A 15,665-nucleotide genomic window follows, 5' to 3' on the forward strand; every position below is an offset into this window, starting at 1 on the left:
TCTAGTATTCAGTAAAGATAACAAGATGTCTGGATGTCTAGAACAACCATGTTTCCGAAGTCATCTGTGGAGTTTCATTAGTTCACAGATTAGTTTACTTTAGATAACATTATAAATACCATTAAAAATACAATACGGGTCCTGTCTTGCTGAAATACTAGTCCTGGTTGATGAATATACGCCATGTAAAAACCTCTCCTTGATAAGTATGAGCTCATGAGTCTGCTTCTGCTTCATATTTAACTTCAGATATTACTACCTACAAGCACATACACTACAGCAAATCATCTGCTGCATGAAAACACCCAAAATACTTAAATGAATGCAGTGTGGGAAGATAGTAGCAGGTTCAGCAGCTCTTTCAATCAGTCAGAGAATTCATGATGCATATTTATCAGTGAGACGTCCTACATATGAAGCACAATACCATTAGTTTGGTCAGTGTAATAATGAGGCTGGCAAAGTAATTAAAGCAATAAGCGTTCAAAAACTGGGATCAATGTTAATAGCCGTCATTTTAAAAAGGCTGAGAGATGCATTACACTGAGCTAGTTATGGAAGTTTTAAAGAAAAGACATTAAAGGACATTTTTGTCAATGTGTAAAAAGGAAAGTGATTCATGTATTTGAAAAGTTCAAAAAGTATTTCTACGTGTTTAATGAAGAGTATCACATTTCCTCTGTTAAGCTTTGCTTATGTCATTTGAAGCAAATGTCTACAGAACAGGCTACCAGTTTATGGGACAAGCTTCACTTTCAGTGAACCACTGATTTAAAGCATTGTGAAGCAATTCAAAGAATTCTGAAGCATGAAGACTCAATATTTAGGGCCCGAGCACTGAATGGTGCAAAGCCCTATTGTTTTTGCTCGGGAGTATTTTTATTTTTTTTGTGGTAAACTTTTAAATACTCCTCCTAGGGGATTCATGCAATTGAGACCAGACTTGGCCACCATGACGCAGAGATATTGGAGATGCAAAATTGCGAACGGATTTTTGATATCTCAAACACTGTTGCCATGGCATCGTGTCAAATTTTACTTTTATTTCAGGCATATTTAAGGCTTTTGGCGTGCTTAGATTAACTTGAAATTTGACACATACATCACATTTGTCGGCTGTTAAGTGTGGACAAAAAGGTCAGACAAAGGTGTGTCTCTTAAGTGGCTCACTAGCGTCCCCGTTTGTCTAAAATGTGGGGTTTCATTTACCTACAGTCCCCAAATGGGTCAGTAACAACATAAAATAGTCCACTGATATTTACCCACTTGATGCACTTGCCCACCGTGCATTGTTTTCTGGGAGGCACCGTATAGCGCTAAAAAAACGTGTTAGCTTAGGTATAGCTGCAAGCAGCCCGCCATCGCTGCTTGCAGCTATATTTTATACATTGTTATATGTTTATTGGACTCAGGCATCAGCCCAAGAAAGCTTTTCATTATGTTAAACCAGCTTAAGATTTTTTTCTCCCTAACTTGTAGCCTGTTTGGATTAATTCCACGATTTGGTTTAGACAGCTGTAATGGTGGATATGTTGCCTCTAATCCGCTCTTAATCAGTGCCCCAAGCAGAATATTTAATCTATATTTTAATCTTGAATGAACAGGACTTTGGATTATGTGCCTCTGTATCTGTCCTATTCTTTGCATCTAATGTCACCTGAATGACAGTTCGGGAACAATCTGTCAGGACACACTGAGGATTCTGATTCTACCTTAGATACAGCATCTGTTGAATTTTAATTCACATTTCAATTCAAGGAAGAATGAGAAGTGACACATGCCACCCAATGTCTTGCCAGTTTTTATGCATTTTGAACTCATGGAAAAAAATATATTTCCTGTTTTCTAATAAAACACATCATGTACATTCTTTTGTTCTGCATTGGTCCTGGATAGAAAAATCTATTTCTGGTTCAGAATGGCACAGCTTTATTACATCAGGGGAAGGTGCAGTTTATAATGAGGCAACAATATACAACATTTCAGGATAAAAAATAAAGGGGCTTTGCTTGAGCTGCATCTATTACCAGATGAAAACGAAAAACTTCTGACTCTGGCTGGATCTTACCAATGATGTTATTAGTCAAGTGCTGCCATCTGCTGGTGAAGTGGTGGCTGACAATGAACATTAATGTAGAAATATATCTGTACAACAACCATTTTAAAATTCTGATCAAATTAATTTTATTATTTTGTAAAAAGGAGTCAATGCGGTGTATAGTGAAGCTCAAGAGCAAATGATTTATTGACTTGTCTTGAAAGAGAAATGAATAATCTTGCCTCTTGCAAGAAAAAAGCTAACACCTTAATGAAACTACCAAATATTTAAGAAGGTATATCCAAATTTGAGAGAGAAATAAAATGTATAAACAAAATACTGTAAATTAGAAAATAATCCTAAAATGTATTTTTACCTGGGCCATCTGTAGCCCTTGTTCCTTTGCCATAATTAATAAACTGTAATGCATACAAATGCAAGATCTCTGATTACCTGTTCTGGATTCCATGGAGTATAATTAAGAGGAACCTACCTTAGAAGTATAAAAACATCATTTGGTTCGAATGGTTCATAAAAACACTGAGAAACAAACCTGACCTTGAAATAAAACATACATTAAAAGGCTTCCACCATAAAGACAAGCATACTGAAGCAATGTAACATGCTGATTGTCAACAATAACAGTTTGCTTCATTTGGGAGACAATATAGTTCCTGAATTACAAATATAAAAAAGGAAGCACCTTATGATTTATCTGTTTCAGGTTTACTGCTTTGGTCTGTAGAGATGGACATGGTCTCGCTGTTCCCTGTGTGTGGAGGTTCAGTAGATCGGAGATTAGAAGCAGCAAGACTGTGAGTGTTGACAGATCTCGTGGAGGTGCCAGGTTCATAGATGCCAGTGTCATTGCCAAGGCATGATGCCAAGAGCTGGAGCTCAGCACGTGAGTGGTGGTAAAGCTGTGCTTTGGTGGAGAGATGTGTAGAGAAAGGGCACTCTGCCAGAGAGGTATACTTGGCAAACACCTGTAGCTGTTCAGGCTGCAGTTTGGCCTCAGCACACAGCCTGTCATACAAAACTGAGTAATTCTCCTTTGTCTTCAGCCTCAGCTGGTCCAACTGTCTCTTCTCAGCAGTCAGCTTCTCTTTCTCACTCCTCTGTGCAACAAAAGGCAAACATGTGTCAAACCCATGCATACTAGTGGATAACTCACTGAACACTAGATCTGATCAAGAAAGAGATCACAGTGCAAATCTCTATCTGCTGCTGTTTTGGTAAATATTCTGAAAAGCATTCTACAAGGTCATAATAAATCAGAGCCCAGTCCAAATCTGTTTACTACAATACCTAATTGCAAGCCAAAGTACCATCACACCATATAGGTATTAACTATTTTGAAACAGTGTTAGCTTGGATGACAAAGCTTTTCATTTAGCATGATGCTCAGTGCAACTTGTACAATGGCCCATTTCAACACAGTGACATGGCAGCATTTGTTATCTAAGTTAAAATACTTGTGCAGGACTGAGTAACTATACGCAGAGTAACCCTCTGGCACTACAGCTGCAGCTAAAGCACCTGTGGAATTCTTGGAGCTAGCTTTTAAAGCCTTGTCCAAATGAAAAGCCCAAATCAGTTGGAGTACAAGCAGCAGAACCAGGCCATGTTTAATGTGGTCTCTTGACTCTCAGCTAGGTTGGCCACCTGTTCATCTATGTGCAGCAGCTCTGGGACACATGTTTACAAGCTCTTCCATCCCAATTCCTGGAAAATAGTCTGTCCCTTGTAAGCTGCTCCAATTCCAGGAGAACCAGGGATTCCCTGGAAATTCTCCTCAGGGGCAGTAAGGAGAGAAGACTCTGAGACACACATTTGACCAGTTAAGTGTAATCAGTGGTTAGTTTATTACTCCGTATTTTTCAGTTATCAAGGATAGGTTATAATGATTAAGGCAGGATAGAAGTGTGTGCACAAAGAGTTTTTCTATCATACTCCTGCCAGCACACAGGCAGTTTGTCATCTGCCCACAATCATCTAGAAATCATCTTAGGTGCCCGTGTCTTCTGGCACATAAAGTCTTCAGTGTTGGAGAAATGTAATATTGTGGCTAACATCAGACACCTTTATCATTAAATATTACTGACATTACCTAGCTACACGCAATGTAATCCAAACCTTCTGATGTAACATGGAACTGAAGGTTAACCAGCAGGAGTACAAGAGTGTTTGTGTGGTATGCTCTAATGTATTTTTATAAAATTCCAGGAAGTATACTCAGTCAAAACTAAACAAATAAAGAAAAAAATGTATTCAATAAAAGTAAAAAGTAAAAGTTTTAAACTGATGAAATCAAACTCTAAAACTCATGTATAAGCCAATGACCTATCTGAAACTGAAGCTGAAGGGACTATTGCCTGAAAACATCATTCAGTCTTTGTAATCCTTGATCATTTTCGTTTTGTTTGTGATGTTTAAGGAGGACTTTGAAGGTATAAATGAAGTAGTAAGTAGTGGTAGCTCAAGTGGTTACGGCTCTGGCTTGTTGATTGGAAGTTAACTATTCAATTACAATTATTCAAGAAAAATATTCCATTTCAGTTCCTCCAAAATTGTACTTAAGTATATTAACAAAGTACAATTATTCAAATACTACTTTTCCCCACTTCTTCTAACTAATTAATTCAATTTCTTCCTTTAAAGTAAACTAATGTACACTATAAAATGATTAAGAGCAGAAAGCATGAAGTAACCTGATAAACATGAAAAATATAAAGTTCATGAGCGGTTCATTACTAAGGAGTACACAACAGCAATAAAGCTGTCTAGATAAGAAAGTCTACAATGAAAGGTGAGTGAAAATAACAGACCTTACATAGTATGCAGTTCTTGGCAATCAGGCCATTGCCTTATATCAGGCAATGGCAGCAAGGTATTCCAACCAATGACTGAATATATGGGTGGGCATAGTAATAGGGGTGAAAAGCTGAGGCCAAAAAGTCTCTGATACTTAAAAAAAAAAAGTCTCAATTTTTAACTCTGCCCATTCTCATGTAAGTGAATGGAGAACTAGCCAGACTTATATTTTACAAGTTCAGTTCAGTTAACCTTGATGTCTCCCCCAGAATTTTTTTCCAGATGATAAATGTTTTATAGTAGGTACCTAAATAAAATAATGAATAAAAGGGTGTGGATGATAAGGTCATTGGCAATTTTGGACATGAAAGTAGCTTCGTGAATGTGCACCTACTCCCGACAGTTCTGAACTAAACCCGTGACTTTTTCCGTGGTACTGAGAGCCTCAGCTGGGAGTTTAAGCTACTTTATTGTACTGCAGTTATAACTAGCAAACCGAGATTATCATACATAAATGTAATACATAAAAAATGTAGCTAACACTGGCTAAAGAATAAGAATTCACTACTGACTGTATGACCTTAATAAGCATTTGAAGTACAGTAGATTCATAAAGTTATCCAGTCACTCCTACAGTTAATCATTTTATGAATGAATAAATTATGCTGCTTAAATTATTTGATGTGCCATCTTATGTTCAGGCAATGTCTCTTAGCGTGGTATATTTAGATCAGATTAGCTGAGAGAAAGGTAGTGTTTGCACTAGGGAATCTGTAAATAGGCTTATTTAATTCATTATTAAAACAAAATTCACCATATAACTGAATGTTGGTGTTGCCTAAACAAATTAAAATCAGTGTTTCTCTTTCTCCTGAATGTACATTATGTGTCCAGTATTTGAATATATCTTGCATCTCTAGTTATTACACTATTGTTATTTATGTTATTAGATATTTGCTTTATAGATAATTGGGTGACTGGCTAAGAACTTAACTACTACTAAACTCAGGTATAAATGGTCAAGTTGTTATTACAGAATTCACTTCAGTAACATTTCATCAATTTCTTCTTTACACAGGTACAATATAGAAACCACATCATTTAACTGAACTTCTGTTTAGAAGGAAAGAATTACCACATTATAGTCACTCACCAGTCTTTCAATTTCACACTCTAAGTTGTGGATACAATCAAGTTTCCTCTTTCGGCAGCGACGAGCAGCAACGCGGTTTTTGCTGCGACGCCGCACGTCATGCACAAACTCAAGCTGTTCACGTGTCAGCCGCTGTGTCTTTAGCATCTGCTGGAAGTCGTTGCGGCTCAGTGATACAATTCCCTCCACAGAAAAGGGCAGCTGAATCTGTGCAAAAAGCTGGAAAAATCAGTCAATTTGCATTTGCATTTAAATTTGGTGCTAAGCACCAAAAGTGCTAGAGTTCTTATTTTGACCTTACTTACAGACATTTTGATCTTAAAAAAAAAAAAAATAGTGCAGCATTTGGAACTTAAAATTAAATAACGAACATAATGAAAAACTAATAAGTGCAAACTTTCAGTTTTAATTGGGTAAGGGTTTTTATATGGAATTTGAATGAAAGGTGTGAAACATGCTTAATTTAAATGTGAGGAATTGTTGCAGCCACAGTGTCAACCTTTTCAGATAAGAGGAGGTCTTTGGGTAATAGAATGTCCACTCAAGTGGCTCAAAATCTACTCCTTCTTAGAAATGTCGCCACTTTTCTACTGCCCAAAACACTGCCAGACAATCCTTCTCTGGGGTAGAGTATTTTAGCTCAGGCCCTCTTAAATGTCCTTTGCTGCATATGACATAAACATTCTCTCCATTTTCAAACTGGCAAACCTTCCTTGGCAAACCTCACTGGCATCTGTGTGAACCTGGAAAGGCAGGTTCTAGACATGCTTCAAAGACATCCTGACATGCCTACCAAAAGTTCAAAGATGTCAAGTAGTATGGACATTGAACAAGTATCAGGAATAGTCTTGCTGCTCAATCTGTAGTCTATGCAAAACCAGTAAGAGCAGTCTGTTTTATGAGGATCGCAATGAGGATTCTAGCATGTTGTCACATTTTCTTCAATATGGGTTTTTCGAAAGCTGATAATCTGTATGCTCTGATTTGAATCAAAACCTCATCCTGGGTGGAAATCCTGTGTTGCTGGTTTGCCCAAAAGCATAGGAGCTGATTAAAATCTAGGCCTCCATTAGCTTCCTCAACTCCTGGTAATTATTAGATTACCAGACCAGGTCTCAGATTTCAGAGCATTCTTAGATGCAGGGATTTTGGTTCTGGTGATAATACAAGGTTACAGATGAATCTAGCTTATGTTGTTTGGAGGATCTAGCATCCACTGGTGATTAATGAACAGATGGTAAACATACTCTTGTCCTGAATGCAGCCTGTACTGATTGTTAGCCACATAAAGAATTGCTACCGTCTTTGTGACGTGAGGTCTAACTTCCGGATAACCATAAAGGCCAGGTTGTTATCATTCATGATATTAAATATCTACTGTTGAACTGTGCCACTCATAGGTGATCGACCTCTTTGTTCTTGAGTAATGCACTTTCCCATCTGCCATGTTGAATTTTTGCCTGAGGTGTAGGTCAATTTTCTGGGACTCTGAGACCTCTGCTTCCAGGTAGTTTCTTGCTAGTTTCTCTTTTGGAGTTCTGCATACCAGCCTTTTGCCTATAGTCCTTTGCTCCCATACAGTCCTTTTCTACCCTGAAGCCCACCTTAACAGCTGTTAAACTGTCCTCACTGTTCCTCTTATTCAGCTGCAAAAACTGGGATTGATGTTAGTAAGAATGCAGCCTACCAATTCCTCTACCTTGATATCTGCCTTCCACTTCAAGCAGAGAGGATGGTAATCATTTGTGAAATCTCTGTTTCCGTCCCTGCTGTTGTATCTGTATCTTGAGCTTGTCCTAAACCTTCACTAAGTAATCATCAGGTAGGGAAGCAGTTAAGAGTCTTCCATTCATGTATTTAGCTTTCTCTACCTTCCAACAACAAGTGCAGGTTGGGTGCAACCACCCTTTTTACTAAGAATTAATTACTACTTTGAAGCTCTTGACAGTTCTGAAGCAAAGCCATGTCTTTTTCTGTGATACTGTTCTAACAGAGCCTCAGCTGGGAGTTCTTTGCAGTTTTTCTGGAAAGCTACCTCATTGTACTACAATTATAACGAGCGAACCAACGTAAGTAAATGAAGAGATTAGCATACACCAAAGCAACTAACACAAGTGTACACATGTAGTGAACATGTAGTCTAGAACGTTTGTACGAATTGGTTTGGCTAACCTTCATAAACTAAAGCTCCCAGTTATAGCAACTAGCTTTTAACAAAGAATTAATTCGTTAATTAAGGATTACTAGAAATTGGAATAGGCCATGGGTGCTGATAACACCAAACTTGTAGGTTATAATTAGTTCAGACTATAATCGTGTGTGGTGAAGAGCAAAGAATAAACACAATCACAAACAGGTTCAACAGTCTGTAGTACATTATACAAAAGAAGTGCCACCAAATATTTACAATAAACCTGTGCACCTCGAGTCTCTCTTGCTGAGGAAAGTCCACTCTGGTAAAACATATACAAGAATTACAGTATTGAAGAATCGTCCTGACCAGAATACCATTCCTATTGTAAAAGGTAATTTCTTACAGGTTGGGTTGAATAATTCCACTAGCAAATCTGTCTATGAACCAAAAAGTAAAAGGGCAAATTATTTCCATTGGCAATCTTCAGTGGTATCTTTAGTGGTAACAAGCTCAGTTAAGCATGACGCTAATCCTCCAAAGCATTTTGACATAAACAGCTGAGCGTGCTCTTTTCCATTGTCTCTGTCTTTATGTTCACTTCTGCAAGCAGCCTAATCAGCATGTCATGTGGCATGACCCGGTGACCCCATTGATTTTTGCGATAATGCAAACACTAGACAAATCACATGGGCATTGGGAGTGTTCTGACAAAATCAAGTAAAATGAGTCAATTACTATTTATTTATACACACATATAATATGCAACAATATGTGGCAGTGCTACAATACAGTTCTGGGGTGTTCAGATTAATGCTGTGTACCTGTGTCTACCCAACGTGAGGCCATTTGATCTGTGATGTAATGGACCTTTGCCTTTTCCAAAAAGCTGGTTAAGGGTCACCAATCAACAAGAATGTCACCAACACTGCCAACATTTTATACTCCCTCTATAACTGCCCAGCAAGCATAGTTACTACAGAAGTGCAGTTGTTGCACAATTGGATGTTTGACTTCTATAGAATAAAAGATAGGAAAAAAAGAGAAATCTACCCAATAAACTTAAAACTTCTTAGGCTTTATAAACAGTTTAGAGACTTGTTTATTCTTTGCATACCCCTCTGAAATGAAATAAACTTTATTATTATTTTATGTAACAATTCTACACAAAATATATCCCATAAAATTTGCATATGCATATAGATAGAAGTGTCAAGTGTCAGAATATCAGAATGTAAATTGTAAATGTAAATGAATGTAAATGTAAAGACCTGTTTCTAGTAGACCACGGAGTCAAGTCTGGTAAAGAATGAATCAGAGTTTGATTATAAAACGTTTCCCAAATTTGAACAGTCAACAGATCACCAATAAATCCATTAAAAATATCATAGAAATCTGTGACTCTGCCTAGAGGAAACTTTCATCAAAACTAAAAATGAAAAACTGCTTTTCACCATGAGGACACTAGTCACACACTAAAGCAAGGTAGAAGTAGTACCATGTTTTGCATTTCAGGAATAAAAAAATTAAATATAGATGATATAATTTTTCCAATACAACCAACTGTAAATGTAATTACCATATTACTTTCTTTATTTGTGTCATTAAAGTAAAAAATATTGTCAACAATAAAAAAAACCCTGCATCTTTAAATACTGGACATATTGTTTAAATCAAACTGTAAAAAGTTTAGTTGATTTCAATTCCAGGTTGAAACACTAAAAATGAGGAAAGGTCCAAGGGGGTAAATATAATTCTACTATAAATGTACTACTGTATTAACAGGGTTCCCACTCGTTTTCAGAGATCATTTTCCAGGACTTTTCCAGGACATTTCAAATTTAGCAAAAAAAGACAAGGCTCACAGATTCACGGCCTAAAGTAATATGTTCTTCTCTCCAGAAGTCTTAAAAACAACATACACTTTATGGCTATTACTTAACTATACTTTTAAAGACAATTTGTCATGTGAATGAAATTTCAACATTTATAAAATAAAAAGACTGCACATATTAATACCCTTTCCTTTCTCAGGCCAATGCAGTCATGCATGCTTTAGTTTGCTGCGCATTCCCCTTGCACATGATATTCAGATTAACAAGGTTAATATAACCTGCTTACCCCTCACCATTTGCTGAAAACATTCAAGCACTTAAACCATTCCTAGCACCTGAAATTGCCAACACAAGACTGCGTCATCCATCATAGCGAGATTAAACAGCATAACAAAAAACCCGTGAAAACTCAGCGTCCCTGAACAGAGCGCTTTCTGTTACTAACGTTAATTGACCAGTTGTAAACTGTTCTTTATATGATCAAGAACATTTATAATAATAATTTTCCAGGACAACAAGATTTTTTCCAGGACAGTTTATGTTTTCTCTCATTTTCCATGTGTTTTCCAGGACTGGAATATTGGTCATTAATTTTCCAGGATTTCCAGGTTTTCCAGGACGCGTGGGAACCCTGATTAAATATACAGTTTTCTGGCTTGGAAATGAGTTGCATTCCTAACCATATTACAGATATTCCCCATTTATCCTTAGACCCTTAATATTCTGGTTATAAATTGTTCAGTAACTCCAGGACACTAATGTAGGTATGTAGTAAAAAAAAAAAGTGAGAAATGTATACATTCAGATGTCTATGATAAATAGTCGAAATGCTCAAAGGCAACTTACCTAGTTTTTGTCAGAAATTACAATCACAATTGACCTCACAGAGAGTAGAGGACTGTATTACAATCTGCTTCTTTAAAAGTATCAGTTTATCTTTTTAAAAAGAAAATCACAAATGTGATGTTCTCTGAAATATATGTTTATATATTTAATAATATGTACTTATTACGATCTTACATAACTTTATTTCAAGTGCATGTCTGTTAATTACAGCTAATCTGTATTTTGAATTACTGATATCTTTCTATTATTTCAGAAGTATGAAAGAGCACCGAGTACAATGTGTTCTATAAAGTTAAAAATAAACCAGTAATATTAACAGCTAGTTACATAATGACAGCAATGTATAACCACTTTATAAAGTCTTATAGATGAGGCAGCACTTGTTTGAGGCAGCACTTGTTTGTTTGAGGCAGCACTTGTTTGTTTGAGGCAGCACTTGTTACCATTAGGTGCTTGGACCAGTTGTTCATTTCAAACATTTAGTCATCATTTGTTAAGTAATTAGGAATTTAGTATATTTTGTAGTGTTCCTTCTGACTACATGCAGGCATTTGGGTCATTTTAAAATTCACTTACAGTTTAGCTTTCCAATGGGGTTGATTCTTGCCTTTTTCTTCTATAGACTTGTAGCACTTCTGGTCTGTGCATGAAGTCATGTGGTACAACATTTATGGTTATTAATAATGGATGAAAAACTGTGATCTGTTTTATATGATAGTTATCCAAATGCAAATGTTGCCGAATCAGCACTGTTTTAATCAAATTGCATTGAGGAACTGATCAAGATCACAATTAAGATTAATACAACTTTCTGTACAGCCATTCATATGAGTGCTAATATGTTAAGGTATCAGAAAGCAAAAAGATTACCAGACTTACCAGACTTGCTTGCTCACTGGTACAGGACTCACTGTCCCCCTCAGTGTCAAAGCTATCGGAGTCCTCTCCTGAATGAATGGAGGAAATGTAGGAACACTCTGCTGCGTGAGATGTCACTTCACTACGTCGCACCTGAGCATCCACTGCACCCAAATCCCTGAGAAAGGGACACTCCAGTTGTTTAAGCCATTGTAACTCTGAGCTTTTCACAGCCATGCCTTGGCCATGTGAAGAAGGCTCTGAGACACCGGAGTTGCAAATGTCAGGCCAGGCACTGAGCTGATTGGCCACCTCCATCTCCACACTGCTCCTTTGCACTTTTCTTGGATTTGGACAAATAGATCCAGTTTTACAATCTGATACTGTGCACTCTTCACCAGTGACTCGCACAGGGAAACCTTCAACCACTTCCCCAGCAGATAGAGGAGGAGGAGGAGGAGGGGGTAAAGAGCCTCCTAGGCTACAGGATGCAGTCACTGGACACATCTGTGGAGATGTCTTGCCTGAGCAAAGATTCAGAGGTGTTTCAATTGGTGAGTGCTTTGTTAAAGGGCAGCAAAAAAACGCTGCATCTTCCTCAGTGATTCCTGTTGAAATTTTGCTAGACAGAGTATATGCAGACTCACATTTCTCAAAGCTGGAACAAGGCAGGCAATTTAGAGAGCAGGTATTCTCTGTGTTCTCTGGTTCTGTGTCTGGGTTAGACAGGCCTTTCCCACAAGCGAGCTGAAACTTGCGGTATTTTGGACAAAGTGCGGAGTAGTCAGTCTCTGTTTCTGTATCTGCCTCAGTTTCTACTTGACATGGGCTACAGGTTCTCACTGCCTTTTCACTGAGATTTGAGGAGATGTTCGGCTCCTGTTTTTTCAAAGGCTGAGTTGCTGATGATGCATCACCAGTATCATTAGCACAATCATTTTTAAAGCTTGATTTATCTTTGGCTCCCCAGCATTTGGTCTTGCAGCACTGATTACTCTGGACCTTAGATGAACCTTTGCTGCTGTCAAAGAACTTGGGCAAAATAAAGTCAAAGCAGGCTTTGTCCAAGTTTTTGAAGCCCAGCACAGTGGCACAGTTATGGATCTCCAGCACATTCTCTTTGGTGAAGAGCAGTTTTGAGGTGTATGCAAACTGTAGCAGGGGTTCAAATCCTTCAGCTGTTACCTAGGATAATACGAGCAATTGGAATCAGAATTACTTTTTTAAAGACGTTTTTTGAAGAAAAAATATTCAAGGGTTAGCACTGAGTTGTATAAAGCTAAATGTAAAATAAAATAAATAGCAGTCAGTGTTACATGGTATTAGATATTCAGTGTATACTTACTTCATCAGGCAAATTTATGATGAGTCCCGGGCTTGTGTGGTTGGTCATGCGGGTGCTAAAATATTCACTGCAGGAGGCGAGAACTGAGCGATGGGCCCTGAAACTTCGGTTCTCTGCCACCAGTGTCACATCACACAGGAGGTCCTTCTGCCTCTGCTCATCCAGACAGCGTAGTACATGGGTACTGTGCACCGACGACTGGAACGTGAACTCTGAAGTCTTGCAGCTCGACATTGTCATGTTAAATTACATCTACATCATAGTGAAAGAGGAAATGTCTGCACATGAAAAAAATAACATGTTGAATCTGATGCTCAGTCCTAACCAAGGCCGATAGATATTTATGGCTGCCTATTATCTCTGGCAGGATTTCCAACAGATGGACTTCGACACATACCAAGTCATGACAAATAGTCTGTAATCACAGAACTAAGATCTGTACCAAGACAGACATCCAGTCGTTTCCAATCCAGAACATATTTCACAGACAAACTGCAAGGACCCCTTAATAATGACAGGTTTATTTTACTAACATTAATAAAATTCTGTATAACAATCAATGTGTGTTTATTTATTGCCACTATTAGAGCATTTCATTCCCTGTCACCTACAGATTTAAATTATAGCTTTAAGATTTTATTATTTAATTACAGCAGATTTCTTAGTTTAATAAACTGCAGTCAAACCAAAGCTTGTTTGAATTTACTAAGCTTCAGATTAGTAAATGAACAACTTTTTACATACAAATTAGTGTGACATGCACATTCTCAAACTCATTCAACTTCAGTAAGCAGTTAATGATGCTACAGTAGTCACCACCATCATCACGTCTTTGTTTGTAAATAAATAAATGAATAAACAACATGAACGATACAGGTGTAGGTGCACGTGCATGCAAGAAAAAAAATAAACCTGCAAGAAGCGACTATGTTCCTTAACCATAAACAATGTGAAAGCAGGAACTAATACCTCCATGAAAGAAACAGGGGCTTACCTATTCCTGTTTATTATTTATATTTTTACATTTATTATGTAAAAATTATGGCATTTAGCAAACACCCTTATAGAAGAACGGGGGACATAGAAGTCTTTATTATCGCCACATGTACATTAGAGCACAGTGGAATTCTTTACTACACATATCCCAAATGAGGAGGTTGGGGTGGAAGTACAGGGGCAGCAAGGGCCCAACAGTGGCAGCTTGTCAGTGCTGAGGCTTGAACCCCGATCCACCACCTTTAACCACTTGAGCCACCACTGCCCCTTATAAGTAAGTCCTTATCCAGAGTGACTTACTTTTTTTTTTTATTTAAAAATAAATTATACAACTGAGCAATTGAGGCTTAAGAGCCTTACGTAGGGGCCCAGCAGAGGTAGCTTGATGGACCTGGGAATCGAACTCTTAACCTTCCAATCACTAACAAATTACCTAACCCAAATCTCACATGCTTAACCTTTTAAAAAATGCACCCTAATTCTACATGCTATGGAACTGCGGGCAGATTCGTGTCCTTATCAGCCTTTATTGTTTATCAGAGATAAACTAAAGACAGAAGTAGAGTCAGGCGAGTCACTTGTGCTGACTCACGTCGCTGCTGATAAAGCATGAGGCAGCACATTTTCTCCGCCTCTCCCTTCACACATTCCAGTCACTTTCCGAAGAAACTCTACAACACCGCACGTCACCGTACACACAACCCCACTTCCCTAAATGCCCTGGAGGAGTTCAGCTCTCACCACATTTAAGGCAAAAACCCGAAGAAAGTCATCCAGAACAATGTAAGGAGAGAGTAAATATCAAACGTGTTTAATTTCGTTTCATTTAAACCCAGCGGTGTTGATTGTTACTCCTTATCCTGACACGTTCTATTAAAAAACACGTTTTAACACACGTTAATCTCATTTCACTAGCGAGTAAACATCCTGTCTGATAAAGTTTGACAGCATATGTTTAAACAGAACAAGCTGTTGTCACGTATTTCTCTTGCGCTTCTTTATTAAGAGCGCCTATCCTTCACCATGATAAACATTCGAGCGTGAGAAAAGTTAACACTCACCTATCATGTCACCTGAGGAAAACTTCAGACGTTTCGATTTGTCAACAATAACACGTAGCTTTTAATAAAACTCAGACTCGTAGCAAACAAGGAGGCGCTTGTGTTTCCATCATGTGACCAAAGCCAACACTGTTATTGTCCAGCCCACTAAAAACACGCAGGTTCAATCCCAATACCTCCATTCTCTCTCTTTAGGTGCCCTAGATTAAGTACAAAATATCGTCTCTTACACCATATGGACTTCTCCAACAACTATGAATTGGGATTCAGCCATGGTCAGTATGTAATTTCCTAGTAATTTAAGTTACTAGGAAAGGAAAGGAAAGGAAAGGAATGTCTTTAACACACACAAAAAAAGGTGATTACAGGTAAATCTTCTCCATATAAATCGAGTCTTGAATAAGAGTTCAATTAAAACTGCTTCTCCTAAAAATAATGGCGTCCTGTGGTTTAATAAGTCAAATAACAAATAGGTCAAATTCAGCAGGAGAAGGAGAGATGACATGAGAACAAATTCCTGACAGGTTATGATTGTAATTATTCAAATTCAATTTTAACAATGGACTTTGTCTCAAAGCAGCTTTACAC

At 37.7% G+C, this 15,665-nt stretch overlaps 1 protein-coding gene across 3 annotated transcripts; it reads right to left on the bottom strand.

The window, feature by feature from the left end:
• Window positions 1-1,905: 1,905 nt before the first annotated feature.
• On the bottom strand, window positions 1,906-15,212 carry bach1b (BTB and CNC homology 1, basic leucine zipper transcription factor 1 b). Of its 3 annotated transcripts, none has more exons than XM_060895394.1 (5): window positions 15,078-15,212; window positions 13,021-13,272; window positions 11,697-12,860; window positions 6,006-6,212; window positions 1,906-3,156 (listed from the first exon to the last, which is right to left on the bottom strand). In XM_060895394.1, exons 2-5 carry the CDS (start codon window positions 13,258-13,260, stop codon window positions 2,743-2,745), a joined length of 2,025 nt encoding a protein of 674 aa, XP_060751377.1. In that variant the 5' UTR covers window positions 13,261-13,272; window positions 15,078-15,212; the 3' UTR covers window positions 1,906-2,742. The 3 variants fall into 3 exon arrangements, with proteins under 3 accessions (XP_060751377.1, XP_060751375.1, XP_060751376.1); XM_060895392.1 differs by having other exon boundaries at window positions 6,006-6,224; XM_060895393.1 differs by having other exon boundaries at window positions 6,006-6,224; window positions 13,021-13,298; window positions 15,078-15,191.
• Window positions 15,213-15,665: the final 453 nt, after the last annotated feature.

The sequence above is a fragment of the Tachysurus vachellii genome, chromosome 20, assembly GCF_030014155.1.
Source record: "Tachysurus vachellii isolate PV-2020 chromosome 20, HZAU_Pvac_v1, whole genome shotgun sequence".
Lineage (NCBI taxonomy): Eukaryota > Metazoa > Chordata > Actinopteri > Siluriformes > Bagridae > Tachysurus > Tachysurus vachellii.

What these genes read in the sequence shown, in the direction of transcription:
- bach1b (XM_060895392.1), bottom strand. Translation starts at nt 13,260, where the DNA reads ATGACAATGTCGAGCTGCAAGACTTCAGAGTTCACGTTCCAGTCGTCG. An exon ending in TCATAAATTTGCCTGATGAA is followed by an intron (nt 12,861 to 13,020) that starts GTAAGTATACAC and finishes GTATTATCCTAG; the next exon opens with GTAACAGCTGAAGGATTTGA. An exon ending in CCAGTGAGCAAGCAAGTCTG is followed by an intron (nt 6,225 to 11,696) that starts GTAAGTCTGGTA and finishes TGATTTTTCCAG; the next exon opens with CTTTTTGCACAGATTCAGCT.